Source organism: Arvicanthis niloticus, chromosome 3 (genome assembly GCF_011762505.2).
Source record: "Arvicanthis niloticus isolate mArvNil1 chromosome 3, mArvNil1.pat.X, whole genome shotgun sequence".
Lineage (NCBI taxonomy): Eukaryota > Metazoa > Chordata > Mammalia > Rodentia > Muridae > Arvicanthis > Arvicanthis niloticus.
The window spans coordinates 56,356,721-56,372,711 of NC_047660.1; the positions used below are offsets into that span (position 1 = coordinate 56,356,721).

A 15,991-nucleotide genomic window follows, 5' to 3' on the forward strand; every position below is an offset into this window, starting at 1 on the left:
AGGGAGTGGGCAGGGATGAAACCCCTGGCTTTGGAAGAATCACATGGTTCTTGGCTCAGACCACACCCTATGCCCTCTTAGCAAAAGCATAGGACTGTCATGCTACCAATGTTTAGCAGTGCAAAGATACTCAAGAGTAAGAATTGGCATTGTAGTTTGAAAACTGGAGCTATTAAAGGCAAATTTGGTGGGTCATGCACTTTCTGGAAGGGGCTCTGTGAATACACACACACACACATATACATACAACCTCCCCCCCACCCCACCCCCGGGCTTCTGGTAACCAGTAACATGATTCTGTCCTTAGTAAAATGTCATAAAATGAAAGTGACTTTTGGAACCTTAAAGGTTAATGTGATCAAGGTGAGTTTAATTGTAATTCTGTTTAATTATTTAAATTTTGTTTCTTATTTTCAGATAGTTTGAAAAGCCATCTGTGTCTTTGCTCACACTGGCTGGTTTGGCTAGGCAAGACACAAAATGAAAGGAAGATGCACCATTACCATGGCCAGTGATGCCAGCCTCAGTACAAGCCACAGGATGCTATTGGTTCTGGTACTGAAGAGCAAAGGGAGAAAGGCAGAAGTCCAATGGAAGAGACCTCAGAAACAGCAGTCCTGTTCGTATTAGCAGTGTGGCCCTGCTAGGCTTCAGGTGGCTCATCTGAAGCATAATGAAGGGTCTTCTATGTTCATGTGGTCAAGGATAAGTTCCCTCTCCCTGTCAATTCTGTCTCTCATCTTGCTAACTCTCCATCTTTACAACCTTCCACTGTGGTTATCTTGATCCCTTCCCCTTATCCTTCCAGTGAGAAAACATCAGTATTAGCCTCAGTGTACCCATAAACATACCCACTGCCACTCAGGTGTAAGAAAATTACAGCACACTGTCAGGACACTTTATAAATACAGAGATAAACTAAACGTAGGCCTCACTGTTCCTGCATCTATGGACAGTATCTGCTTCCATGTTCTCCCTGCCAGAAACGGGAGGATTCTACTTTTCTATACAAGTGAACTTTCGTTCTTGCTGGGAGAGAAACATGTCCCACATCAACTGATGTTCAGCTTCTCAGAGCCCAGCCAGCAAGAAGTGAGCTTCTCTGGTGTTAGTAGGTGCTCACCCCATGTACACAGACTGACAACTTGGGAGACAAGAATATGGTAAAATGGATTCTGAGAAAGTCTCATGCCTGGAACAGAGCCTGCAGGATACGATTTAGAGACAGCTAGCTCACTGTGTCAAGAAATGTTTAAAATTTAATTTGTTATTATTAGGGTGTACTGCAGTGTGCAGCCCATGGACCTAAGAGGACAACTTCCAACAGTCAGCTGTCTCCTTCCCCCATGAGTTCTGGGGACTGAACTCAGGTTGCCAGCTTGTGCAGCAAGCATCCCACTCATCCCACTGCTGACTCATCCCACTGGCCACCAAAATATTTCTAAACAAACGGGAATCTCATGGACCACGCTTCAAAGTACCAATGGGGTATTTATAATATTAGGAGATGTCCTGCAAGGGAAATGACTTGCCTATTAACACTGATGTATATTTTGTTGATGGTTGTATGTCTGTCAGTCCGCCTGGCAGCTAGGGATCACACATTGGGCTGTGTCCTGTCTAGGTGTCAGAACTATGTCACAGCATTCAGCTGGCCTGTTACTTTAATGATGTTACCTTGCTCCACTCCCCTTCCATGGAAACCCCAATACCTTGAGCCTTAGGAAGCTCTCTGAGCATCTTTCTCACACAGGAAAAGACAGTAAATAAAAACATAAAATCTTTAAGTTGTGCATATCGTAAATTATCATGATCAAGGAGAAAGGGCTTTGTCCAGCAAAGGATACTGCAGGCCTGAGGCCACAGCACTGGTGCGGTAACCTCCCAGGCGCTGCCCACTCTCAGAGCAGTGCCAGGCGAACTGCTTGTCCTGTCCTGTGCTCAGCACCCACTCCAGTTCCAGAACAAACAGGACCATCGTCACTCTGCTCTGATGTGCTGAAAAATTAAGAGATAAGAAAAATGACTGATAGAGAAATAAGTAAGTCTTATCAGCAGTTGGGAAGGATGCCCTATGAACACTTGTTGTTTTGTTTTGATTTTAATAATCTAACTCTTCTTGGTGTCCTGTCCTCACGCCCTTGCTTGTGTACATATAAGAATTACTGCCTCAGAAAGTTTCCAAAGCCTGGCCAAGCATGCTAGGGTTACTGAATTAGTGTAGATACATTAGAAATGACATTTACAACATAGTCACTTGTGGTCAGTTTACGTGCACTCTCCCCAGAGGAAAAATACATTGATCTTTTTTGATAAACTCTGATTTTTAAACTCATAAAAAATTTTTTTGACAGCTTTCTATCAGAATCCAAATGCTTGGAGAATAAAGGGAATGGTGGTGTTTTGAATGAGAACTGACCCTTAATAATGGTCTCATATATTTGAATGTTTGGTCCTCAAGATGTTAGCTCTCAGCTGTTCCTAGCTCCATGTCTCTGCTTTGCCATCATGGACTATCCCTTAGGAGCTATAAGCCAAAATAAATGCTTTTTTTTTTTTTTTTTTTTTTTTTTTTTTTTTTTTTTTTTTGTAAATTGACTTGGTCATAGTGTTTTACCACAACAATAGAAAATTACTGAGAATGAAATGCCTGTTACACAGAAGTATGTACATATGAGAGAGAGTGACTCCCTATGGTTGGTTACTCATATACAAGCACAACCCCTCTGGAAGAATTTTTGCATCACACAACTTCAGGGTGAGAAGAGACTACTCATAGCTTCTAGCCATCTCTCTGTTGCTCACCTGGGCAAACTGAGGTTTAGTGAGGCTGAGTCATTTGGCTAAGGTCCCATGGCTTCTCTATTACTTAATAAACTCAGGCAGGAAGAATTTTGCTTTCTTACTATGTGATGCCAGGCAACAAACACAAGGGAATAGAATGACCAAGAAGGACATTCTGAAGCCTGGCTAGGGGTTTTCTGGGGCAGGAGTAGATTTTCCACCTCTATTATCACGCAGCATGAGCCAGTGTGGGTGGCTATCTGCAGTCCCACTGCAGTAAAAACCATCTGGCAACTGCAGAGTGTTAAACACATTCTCTTAGTCACTGCAGAGACAGAAAGTGGCATATCTGAATCCCACCCCCCTGCCTCTCACACATGCAAACAGCAAAGCAAACCTTTGTTTCTATGGTGAAGTCAGTTCTCTTAGTGTGTGGCTGTCAGTGGGAAAACAAAACAAACTCTCAAAACTCAAAACACACACACATACTCTAAGGAGACAACTCTTTTACGCAGAAGGAAATTCTTTGAAGGCAGATTCTTATCACTAAGCAAACCTGGGCTTGCTGTCTGGCTTCCTACATAGGAAGCGGGGAAAGGGGCATCCTAGTCTTGGCAGGGTTCATGTTTCACATCACCATGCCACCAGGGCTGGGTTTGCAGCAGTTCTTTGCCATGCTGGTGGCGTGCTTTTCTCTCTCCTGGATTTCTGAGTTGTGAACATGATTTCACCAAATGCCCTTCCTGTGTTGCCTTCCCCACCCTGTATATTTATTTGTTGAGGAAGAGTTTCTGTATGGTCCCGGCTGTCCTGGAACTCTATGTATATTAGGCTGGCCTAGAACTCAGAAAGATCCATCTACCTCCTGAGTGCTAAGAGTAAAGGTGTCCGTCACTGTGCATGGCTGCCATGTAATTTTTACTGTGAATCCAGTACTGCATTCCTAAGATAAACCTCACCGGACCATAATGTATTCTTTTGTATACATTGCTGGATATAGTGAAATCTACATTTGTGTAATCTGTCTATATGGATAATGGCATCCAGTTTTCTCATATTGATTTTGTATAGCATTAGTATCAGGAAATACTGATTTCCTAACAATGGGCTGGAAAGTCTTTTATTTCTCAATTTCCAAAAGAACTCCTGTAGTTTCACATATTTTCTTTCTTTAACGTTCCATAAAACCAGTAAACCATCTAGGAATATATCTAGGTTTAAGAATGTAAAGAGAATAGAAGGAAGCTTGCTCTCTTTGCCTGCTTACTCTCTCTCTTAACAAATCCATTCTTTACTGCCACTACAGCTGATTTTTTTCAGCTGCATCCTGAAGACCAGTGTAGACGTCCAACACCATGGACTGAACATCTACTAGATTCTTGGACCTTTCCTTGGTTGTTGGTAGACACTCCTTGCTGGACAAGCTGGACCACAGCCTGTAAGCCATTCTAATAAATCTGTCTGTCTGTCTGTCTGTCCGTGCATCCAGCCATCAATCATCTTCCCTCTCTCTATTTTGTTCCTCTAGAGAACCGTAATATAAGTTTTCTTTAGGGGAAGGTTTTAAAATAAAAAGTCAACTTCTTTTTACACATATAGCGTTTAAGAATCTATTTCTTCTTGAGTGATCTGCAGTTTGTGACTTTCAAAGGTCTGTTGACTTCATTTGTTCTATTTACCAACACAGTATCACACATGGAGCTTCTGGATATCAGTTCATAGTATCCAAGGAATTCGTTATCACCCTGTGCATATAGAGGGAGTTTCTATAATAGTGTTAGTTTATTCTTTCCTGACACTGATAATTTCTATTGTTTTCCCCCTTGCTAATCTAGCAAGAAGTTTATCACTTTTATTAATCTCAGAAAATAGTCTTTGATGTCACTGGCTTCTCTGTACTGTTTTATACATCATGAACTGCTGCAATAATCTCTCTTCCCTTCCTTCTAAGTTTCTTCCTTCCTTTCTTTCTTTCTTTCTCTCCTTCCTTTCTTTCTGTGTGTGTGCATGTGGTACGCGTGCATGCAGTGTAAATCAGGGTCACTGATTTGAGGACTTGCTTCTTTTATGATGTCATGTTATGTTTGAGCTGTCACTCTCCCCTTAGGTGCTGCTGTGGTAATATTTTATAAATATTGTTATCCTTTTTTCATTTGTATTCAGTTCAGAATGTTTTATGATTTCTTCTTTAATCCACAGATTATTTAGAAGTGTATTATTTACCTTCCAATTGTTTTAGGATTTATCAAGGGTCTATTCATCATCAAATTTAAAGCAAAAATGAATACAAATGAAAACAAAGGTATCAGTAGGTATAGGACACAGTCTAGACTGAGGGAGAAAGCATGAGCCACCACACTCAGCCTTAGTTTTCTTTAAAAACTTAAAATATGATGTTATAATCTCTTTCAAGTTACTGATCATGTTCCAAGGTTTGCTGACATTCTCATTCTTCTGTTTGTGATTTCTGCTAACATTTATTTGTAATGCTTTTTCTGCTTTTGTAATACTTTTTAAAAGTAAATCCCGTGCAGTCCTTTTGCTTAACTGTTTTGTCTGGAGCTCGATTCCAAGGCTCTGCCACTGACCTACAGCCTTATACCAACTGTTCTTGTTTTCCTCTAAGGACATGTATGCCGTTTGTCTTAAAGAGGCCTGTATTCATTTCTGGTGGTGCTTGGGAGTATCACTGATCAATAACTATTTTTAATAATCATTTTTCAAAACATAGAGCTTCTAGCTCTATATAGTTGTTTTAGATTTGTATTTCATATGCAAGAATTTTCAGATACGTTTTGACTTATATAGGTTTTTCTTATAGAGAGAGTTGAGATCAGAATAAATTCCCTTGTTGTCTCCTGGAGTAAAGGATTTCCATCCCTTCCTTTTCATGAGGACATAATCCTTTGTGGACTTTTTATAGAAATCTCAGTTCCAACTTTTCATCTTACTCAGGATGTACCTCTTACCAGGCTGTACCTCTTGCTGCAAAGGGCATAGTCACACACAGGCAACTAGTTATTCCTGGTGCTTTCTCTGTTTCCCCACGGCAGCTGCAAAGTCAGTGCACATTATAACCAACTCTCTGTGATTTGGCTTTCTCTTTGCTTTGGCAAATGTGAAACTTTGTCTTTTCTCATAAGCTTAACATTTGATTAAAGAAAACAATAAAAATATACTAATTTACCATCAGTTCTAGGACTCTGTGAAAAAAACATTCACAAGAGTCTGGTTATTGAGTTTTTATAATTATCTGACATAAAGCATGTAGACTATGCTAGAAAACCTGCCATGTAAGAGCATGTGAACAATGGATTCTAGTAATAATAGGCTCTTCAGAACCTGGAGGGGTTCACCAGTACCTTTAACAAAGGTGCAAGAAAGAAAAATACAAAGGCAAAAGAGTGGTAATATATGTAATGACAACTAGCATTTCAATATATCTTGATAAGTTGAGTTAACAGGCTAAATAAAAGGAAATGATAGGTAACAGATTGGTAAGTCCAAGATTTAGTATAAAAAGAAAAGTTCCTTAAAACATCCTGTAAGGACGCTGCAGTGGTACCTGCCCCAATGAGCCTCAGTGTAAAACAGCTGCCAGAACTCATCTCTATATTATAACAACAGTGCCCAGGAGAGGAGAGAAGTAGGCTCTACCCAGCAGATTACATGTACCCACTAGTCATCTACTGCTGTGTAACAAATTATCCCAGAGTTGATGTCTCAAAGCATCTTATTACCTCAGAGTTTCTGTGGGTCAAAAATGCTCCAGCCATGAGGTTTTACCTAGGAGGGAAGCACCGTGTGTGGAGTGTCATCTGAAAGCTTAGCAGAGGGTGAGCTGGTTTCTAATCAATCTCACATAGCTTTTGGCTGGGTTCAATTCTTCATGGACTGCTGAGCAGGGAGTATTAGTCTCTCACTGACTGCTGACGAGATGCTTCTTGGCTCATTAGCATACAGGCTTCTCCACAAGATAGCTCACATCATCAGACATGCACACTAGGAAGCAGGAAGGTGAGTGCCATGCATGCCCCAGTCTCTGCACATAATCTTGGAAGTGACCTCCATCACTTACCATGTTCTAAGTCTAGCTCACCCTTATGAGGGGAAGAGAATGATCATTGGGAACCATACAAAAAGTTACATGACACACCAGGTTGTATTTGAAAATGGTCCAAATGGTACAACATGAGAGAGCCCTCAAATATGAGTAAAACAGTCAAACATGTTTTATAGAGAACAACAGCTTATTTAAAAAAAAAAAACAGTTGAGACATAAGATGCTTATGTTAGGAAAGTAAACGAAGATGATTAAAGGAGAAGGAATAGAATAGGCCCTTCGGTAGCTACTAAGAGGTTAAAGAGAGGTGAAACTCAAGTTTCTGTGGTTCCAACAAGCTAAGCAAAAACTGGAAGGGCACATCCTAAAATCTCTCACATAAGCCTCTAATAGATACACACTATATATTTCTGTTCGTTATTACACTCCTGAGCTAATGGAACACTGTAGGTACTCAATAAATATTTGATTAGTGATGCATAGGAGTAAAACCACAGGGAAATAGATTTAGCTCTAAATCTTAAAGCATTGCCTGGACCCTTCCAAACCCATGCTAGCAGAGTGTCTTTGGAGGTCATGGACGAGATGTTGGGATGCCACAAAGAATGAATGAGCTCAAGGTATCTGAATACAATGACATCTGGGCCTTAAGGACCCAATTCCCTGATGCCATGATACTGTTGGTCTGGATGAAGGTCCCCTCCAGACACTATTGATTGACAGAGTGAATCTGGCCAATAAGTCGTTGTTAAGACACCATAGAAACTGTAGCCTCCACCCCCACCCACACCCCAACATGTCAAAGCATATCATCAAACATGAAATGAGGTTCATCTGAACAACCTGAGGCTGACTCCACTTTTCCTGAGCCTGTACCATTCCCAGAAAGCATGATGGACTTGGAGTCACTCTGCCCTGGTCTGGTTTTGTACTTGACCTCTGTAGAATCTGGATTCTTCTGGCCTCAACAACTTGGTTCACAAACTGGGTTAATTCTGACCTCCCAGGGTTTCTCTTTTTGTTCCTCCATGTAACTTAAGTGTTCTTGAGGGTGGAAATAATTAAGAGACAGTTTTAAAGCAGGCTCCGACTCTCCTGTATCACCTACCTTGATAGTTTTTCACAGGTGTCATCTTGTTATAATCTTCAGACAAAATAAACTCCTACAAGATAAGAGAAAAATATTAAGCAAAAAGAATCTTTTTCTTGAGATTTTTACTTATGTGTATGGGAGATTTTGCCTGCATGTATGTCTGTGCACCACATGCACACAGTGCCCATGGAGACCAATAGAGGGAGTCAAGTCCTCTGGAGCTAGAATTGCAGATGGTTGGTTGTTATCTTGCAGGTGCTGGGAATTGAACCCCAGTCCTCTGGAATAGCAGCCAGTGCTCTTAACCGTGGTCATCCTCCAGGTCCCAAGCAAAAGCAAAGTTTTTAATGAACAATTATGCTTTGGTAAACAGAATGCATAACAAAATTACAGTTAACACAAGTGGTTTGTCAATCAACTTGGCAAGTGTGTCCCTCTCCCAAGAGTAACCCAAACTCTGATCCAATGTAAGATCAGAAATTTTGCCTCACAACTCTCAAGCTGGCTTTTCTTATATAAGAACGATCATATCAGATGATGTTCTGAGTTTGGAATCTGGTCAATGCCAATCTTAACGATTCAAAATCTCACTGGCACCACAGCAAACACTTGAAAGGCTTTATCACTGACCAAATGGGTGGCCATTATTTACTGAGAAATAAGGTTAGCTATCTGGAGTCTGTGTTAACATCAGCAATTCACTTTCCCTTACAATAAGCTCCCAGGGATGTTCCTGCTCAATCCTTGTACCTCTAGAGCATGCCACAGAGTCATCAACCAATGTCAGTTGTGTGAAGCCACCTCTCAAGCTGATGAGATGAGCCTGGACAATCGATGCACCAAGGACACGAGTTTCTACAGCATACCTGGAGCTTGGGGCACATAAACGGGTCTCACCTAAGTATCCGAGCAGTTGGCCAGGCCAAGTAGACACCAACCAGGTTTTTACAAGACTTGGCAGGTTGAGTTCCTTAACCTTCTCAAATGCAAACACCCACATTCCTTAAAAGATGAATTATAAAGCAATGTTTTATTCAAGCTTCCAACAGAACAATAAAGCTTTTCACAACAGTTGGAAGCATCCAGAATTTTTCTCTGATGATTTCCTTACAAAGCAGGGTGGGAAGACTGCTTTGCAAAGCAGGGTGGGAAAGGGAAGGGAAGGGAAATCCCTTTATTGCTATTAGATGCTTACTGAGTTCATAGAGATTGTGTAATGTTTTTATGTGAAAACACTGTATGCTTTTTGTGACAGATGACACAAAGGTAAACTAGGATGGCATGACAGGGCATACTAGCTTCTTTGGTTCTGTTTTTCTGTCACAGTCCTGGTACAAAGCTTACCTACAAAGGGATTTTCTTCAAAATGTTTTCCTTGGGAAAAACATTACTAAACTTGCCAGTTTAAACTTACATCATGAATCCTTCAAGGAGTGGCACTGTATCTCCTCACTTCTGAAGAATTCAACGAAAATATAACAGATAAAGTTGAAAATATACATGTAGCTTCCTCCAGAGGAACTGAGAGTGTCTGTGATGCCTGACTGGGAACGCCTCACACAAGCCTGGTCTCTCCAGAGCCTCCAACCCAGACAGAGAAAACCTGTCAGCTGCAAACACAACTGAGAAGCAGACAAGTTTGTTTCATTTGTGACATATACTGAAATGGTTCACTGACCTAGGCAAAAAGACCTTAATTCCTCTTGGGAAAAGGCAAGATACACAATTAAAAAAAAAAAAAATTGATGCAGGTTTTCATGTAGTATTTAAGACATGCATACAAAATAAAAAACTACCAGTTCATGTACTAATAAACTAATTTTTAAAAATATTTTCTTCCTTTGATAATAAAAATATACAAGCATGATGGGCAGTGGTGGTACATGCCTTCCCAGGACTTGGGAGGCAGAGGCAAGAGGATTTCGGAGTTCAAGGCCAGCCTGGTCTACAAAGTGAGTTCCAGGACAGCCAGGGCTATAAGGAAAAACCCTGTCTCCAAAAAAAAAAAAAAAAAAAAATACAGGCAGGGAAAATTTGGAGGAGATATTATCACTTTTTTATTGATGTATATATGTATTTTTTAATCATGGAAAACCACATGCTATTCTAAGTATGCCAATGATAAATATTTAAAGATCCATTTGTGATATCATTTCTTTGATATAAGTATAATTGAAATTACATCTATAATACTGTTATTATACAGTTTAATAATATCTATAATACAACAAATTGTAAACCAGTCAGTGACGCTTCCGTTGACTGTGAGCCTAGCTGTTTAATAGCTGAGGCATTCCTCCAGCCCTTGGGGCTTTTTTAATATGAAAAAATTGGCAGTCGCCTTTTATTCATCCATTTTATTTTTCTTTTTTAAATGAGTTTATAGTATGCTGTGATGCTCAGAGGGTATGTTAACATGAGAAAGCATGTCCACTCAAGGCCTGATAGATACTAACCAGTCAGAATCTTCCATATAGCTAATATATCACCTCTTGGAAAAATCTAGCAAGAAATCAGGCTAAAGCTTATATTTATTCCCTTAGGATTGACCAATACAAATTAGATTACATATATTTTAAATTGTTTTGAAAAAATCTACCCTCTTGTTTTTTTCCATTCTACTGTCTGCCTAACACCTCATTGATTTTAATGCCTATTACAGCACAAGCAGCAAGGCACACATGGGAGAAGTCAGTCACTGTCTGCACATTGAAGCTTACTCTTTAAGCAAATGAACTTGCTATTGTGAATCTTTGTATACCTTAGTTAAAAATGTAAATGCTGTTGTAAATCTACACACAGAGGGAAATACCCATTTAGTGGTTTTGTTTAGTTAGGGTACATAAAAAAAGGATAATGAGTATTTTCCCTTAAAATATAACAGAACTAGCTATCTTTCTAGAATTCACTTAGTTAAACTTATTCTTTCTGATAACTCCATAATATCCTATAAAATGGGTGTACCATTCATTTTTCAAGCCCTTCCTATTAAAATGGTCACTTCATTTGTCTTCAAATTCACTATTATACAAGAGCACATATCTCATGTGGCTGGCACATATAGAAGACTGCTGTCTCAAACACAGAACTCTGCCAGCACGCTCTATGAAGCATAAGCCACTCAGTCTCTACATTCACATGACAGGGATTTACTCAATTCCATCAACAGATGAGTTCCTCTTTTCACTGTTGCCAACTAAGGTGCAAGCAAATGACATCTCAGTGTAGTTCGATGTGCACTGCTGTTCATACACTGGAGTCTTCTCGTTTTTTCCATATATATTACTTGGCTCTTTCATTTTTTGTACACATCTTTATTTAGATTTTGCTTTAAACTAGTGCTCCCCCCACCCCAAAACAACATCTGTCTCCAAGGTAACGTCTTTAAATGAAAGCTAGAGCTGGAGGTGAAGTCTCCCACAACAAAGCACCAACAGAGGAAAACAGGAAGAACAAAGCCTAGCACATCAACACCAAACTGCCCTGAGTCTCACAGAGAAGTCAGTTCTCCAGCACACAGAAGGGGCTGGACAGACAGAAGTAAGGACAGCCCTAGGAAGAACACAGGAGAGAAGGAAGGGGCGGGGAATTACCCACAGCGTTCTCCATCTCCCTCTGGATCGTGAAACGAGCTCCACAGTAGCTTCTCTTTTCCTCTGGGACACAGCTTAACCTAGCCTCCACCTGCAGCCTGGCGAAGTCACACCTTAGGTCTAGCAGTGCTTCTGTAACTGAGAAACTGGCAGAGGAGCCCAGGAGTCTGGGTTTTGGCTTAAGAGTGCAACAATAAACCCAGGGCATCTGGGAAACAGTAACACCTGAGGCAAAGTATATAGTGTGGCCCATGCCATTTTGTATTCTGCAATTTTCTTAGTGAAGTAGAGAAAGGTTTTGACTACTAGACCTTGAAATCCAGCTTAAAAAGTAAAACAGCCAATTATTTCTCTGTCCAAATATTCTGCCTTTGTATTATATTTATCGGATCTTTTGCAGTACTGAAAATTTCACTGATGGTCTGAACCTTGGCCTCCACTTCCCAAGTGCTGGAACTGCAGGCTGCACCCTGTGCCCAGTTTATGAAATGCCACAGATGGCACCCAGGCCCCCATGCACGTTAGATGAGAGCATTCTACCAACCGTGCCACATCCTCAGCCTCTGCACTAGAATTTATGTTTATGTTGATAAAGTTTATGCTTATAAAGAATGTTTCAATGGAAATATCTTCCATGAGGGCCACACTCCCATCTTTATATTTAACTTAACTCACCTAAGCAGCTCTGAACATCTGCAAACACTGTTTCACTCTTCTCTGACTCCTTTACTTTCTCTGAAAACCAAGCCTAGCAAAATTAGCCAATCAGATGGTGAAACTACTTTAACTGGGCAAGAGTGGGTTTTTTAAGTTGCTAACATGTCCTGTCATTTAAAAAGGACTAAGAGTCCATGCTTGCCTAGACACATGCCAATCACAACCCTCCTGAACTCATCACAAGAACTGTTAACCACAGTTTGCTTGCATTTGAAATATATCTATCAAATAGACACCATGGCTTTTGTTTGGTAGAAGAGTTGCCTTAACTAATCCAATTTATGATTGAGTTTAGTCAGCCTGAGGAAGATGCCGGGAGGCCATCTAACGTGTTTTTTACCAGAATCAAACATACTATTTTGTTTTCTGGTCATATTTAGGACCCTACTCAGCACACATTCTCGGTTCTGTCTTGAGTCACTCTGTCTCTTTATTCTGGTGTGGCCAGTCAAGGAATACTACACACTTCTTAGCACTGTTCCCCACCTCACATAAGGATCAATGAAACAAATCCATAGAGCCCTGGCAACGAAGCCACAGTACCTTATACATTAAAAAATCTACTGGGCAACAAGATGGCTCAGTATGTATAGCCCCTGCCACGCAAGCCTGACAAGCACAGCGTGAGCCACACAATCTACATAAAATAAAACAGAGAAATCTACCCTACAAAATTGTCCTCAGCATGTGCGTACCTCTCCCCAACATACATCATACACACACTAATAAAACACACACTAATAAAACATTTTAAATTCACATTTTAAGTTTTTTGCTTTATTTGAAAGCCTGCCAATAATCTTACTTCTTAAAATCTAATACTTCACAGATAAAAATAGAATCTAAAATTAGATCAATAGCTACCAACTGTTTGTTGAGTATGTGGTGTATCAAAGATATATACTGACTGAATGCATAATGAGTCTACTTTTATCAACAAAACAAAACCACAGTTATATTCCCTATAAAAGCTTTCTTCTCAGAAAAATAAACAAAGCAATCACCAAGGTCACATCCAAATTTATGAAGAATAAGAGAGAAATAATGGCATGTGCTTTGTTACCTGGCAAAAGGTCACAGAGAAGTCTCCAGGTTCAAAGCAGTATGTGCTACACAAAGCCACTCCTGATGGAGGAGAGGCACACTTTTCAGAGTCTGATCAGCTGCTCTACGACTGCTCCTCACCTATGACTCTGACTTGAAGTTTGGTTCGCTCGCGGTATCCCTCACTTCCTCTACATCCCTTCCTGTGTTTCTACTTCTGTTTCCCATGTTCCTTGCTTATTTCATCTGGATCCTCTTTCCCTTTGAGATCTTCCGATCGATTCGTTTGACTTGGTGTTTTCCTTTACATTCTATTCTAGTTAAGCACCTGGGTTTTTCGAGGCTACCGTTGTTTCAGGCTGAGTCCTCTTCAGTGTTTCTCTCATTACTGACTCCATTCTTCAGTCTTGGGTTGCCTCTGTCATTTCCATTGTCTTATGTCTGTTTTCTTGCCATCACTCAGACTTTTATTCTCAAGTTCTTTTCACTTAATTTTACCAAGCTGTTTGTATCTTTTTTAAGTTCCTTGAATTTTTTGCTGAAGTTTATGATGGTTCTTTTAAATTCTGTGTCCTAGGTTCATCTGGGTAATTCTTGTTAGCAAACATTTCAGCAGAACTGGTAGGTTTTGGAGGTAAAGTACTTCTGGTTTGATCTTTCAAGCTGTTTATATTTTTGCAATGAGACCTGGGTATGTAGACTCCCTTCATTAGTTCTAGGTCTGATATGGACAAAGTAGGTTGGGGCATAGGAGAGGATGTGTGGGCAGGTTAGGCCTAGAAGACAAAATGGCTTAGGTGGAATGAAATCAGGTAGATAGAGGAAACTTGGTTAGTAGGCAGGATGTGTGCCTTGGTTGAAGTCTAGAGTAAGGGGCAGATAAGGCTAGGTAGGTAGTGATGTTGAATGTGGTATGGGATGAGCCTAAATGTTGGGGTACTGGGGGACAGGCAGGGCAGGTCCTGTCAAAAGCCTGGAAATTGGTTTTGGCATAGGCAGTGATGGCTAGGCTAGGCTGGGGCAATGGATATGGGCACCATGCAAACTCCAAAGGAGCAAAGCAACCAACAGTCTTATTTAGCACACCTATGAACCACAACAATGACCAGCATGCACGATAACCCTAGAGGTGCAGCAGTGGCACACACGACCTGACAGTAACCAACAACTCTCTAGTTGGACCTAAAACCTGCTCAACAACAGGGAAATCCACTTGAGAATCTAGCCAAGTATTCAAGGCTAGTGACATCATGGATTTCAGAGGAGAATAAATGCCATTTTGCTAAACCAGCAAAATCCCTAATTATAGCCTAAATTATTTATTCTTATACCTATAGGTAAGTATAATCCTCAATACCACATCACAGAAACTGCAACAGAGACCACTATAGAATACCACAACCAATCAAAATGCAGTTATGAAGCACAGTCCCAATGGATATATATTACATGTTATAACATATAATATGTAATATATAAAAGTTTATATAAATATATTATAATATGTGTATAATATATACATAAAATATCTCCTACACCTATGGCTCAGGGTTCATTGTAAAAGATGGGGTAGAAAGACTGTAAAAACCAGAGGAAGCAGGAGTTTGCTCTGAGATTTTGTTTTCTAGGAATGTCAGAAGCTACACTTATAAAGTCTCACCAACACAACTGCCTAAACATGAGCCAAATTACACCAACAACAGACATGTTAATGTAGACTAGGGAAAGTCCACAAAGGCTCTGCCCTACACAAAGAACTACAAGCAACTAAAGAATGCTGAGAGTGGGAGAAATAAATCTTCCTCAGAGAAAAGAACACCAATGGTTACCCAATACCAAATGGTCAGCCCTGAAAACATACACCTAACTAACATTATACAGACCAAGCAGATTACATATATGTTGTATACATGTATCTTTGTAACAACAATTAATGAAAAATGGATTGGAAAGAGAGTGAGGATGGGTGTGTGGGAGGTGTGGAGAGAGGAAAGGGAAACAAAAACAATAATTATGTTAGAATCTTAATAAATAAAAAAAATACTACAAAAATTTAAAAAGATTAATGCTTCCACTACAAAACCACAATTTTAATTTCAAAAAGCAAATGATTTAACTTCTATTGTTTCTAATACATTTCCTTAGAGAATAATGAGATTCAGGTAGTGAACTCTCATTCTTAAAAGAAGCTGACCCAACTCTGTGATATGCAAAGGACACTGTAACTCTTCTTCACAAGTAGGAAGGCTCCCCTTCTATAGGCGTCTTTTGAGTCAACAGTTATTGCCCAGAAACTTTCTTCTTCCCATAAAAACGTCTACAAATACACATACACACACACACACACACACACACACACACACACACACACAATGTTTTGATGGCCACAGAAGATCTAGAGGTCCAGCATTCTACAAAATTTCCTTAGGTATTTACAGACAAAGTCCAGTTGGGATGGTGATATTAGTAAATTTCTCATTTCATAGTAACTGAGTTTGTTTTCAGAAGTATCCAGAACGTTGTTTACTCAATGTCTTGATTTTAACTGACAGTGAATGCAGACACACACATGAGCACATGTGTAAATATATACAACACTCCACCCAAATGCCTCTTCTCCCTTTCCTCAGCTCTGGGCAACCATCCTTCTAGCTCCCTTAAATATTTTTTTATTTAGATTTTTATTTTTTATTTAGA

The 15,991-nt window shown here is 39.9% G+C and overlaps 1 protein-coding gene across 3 annotated transcripts in view; it reads right to left on the bottom strand.

Annotated features, from left to right (window-relative positions):
• The window catches only part of Wdfy2 (WD repeat and FYVE domain containing 2), a 138,086-nt gene that overhangs the window by 32,565 nt on the left and 89,530 nt on the right, over nt 1-15,991 (bottom strand). For all 3 annotated transcript variants that reach the window (XM_034498059.2, XM_076930872.1, XM_076930873.1), the window contains exons 4-5: nt 7,956-8,010; nt 1,848-1,998 (exon numbers count right to left, since the gene is read on the bottom strand). In XM_034498059.2, coding sequence (XP_034353950.1) covers nt 1,848-1,998; nt 7,956-8,010 — 206 coding nt within the window. The remainder of the gene's footprint in view (nt 1-1,847; nt 1,999-7,955; nt 8,011-15,991) is intronic.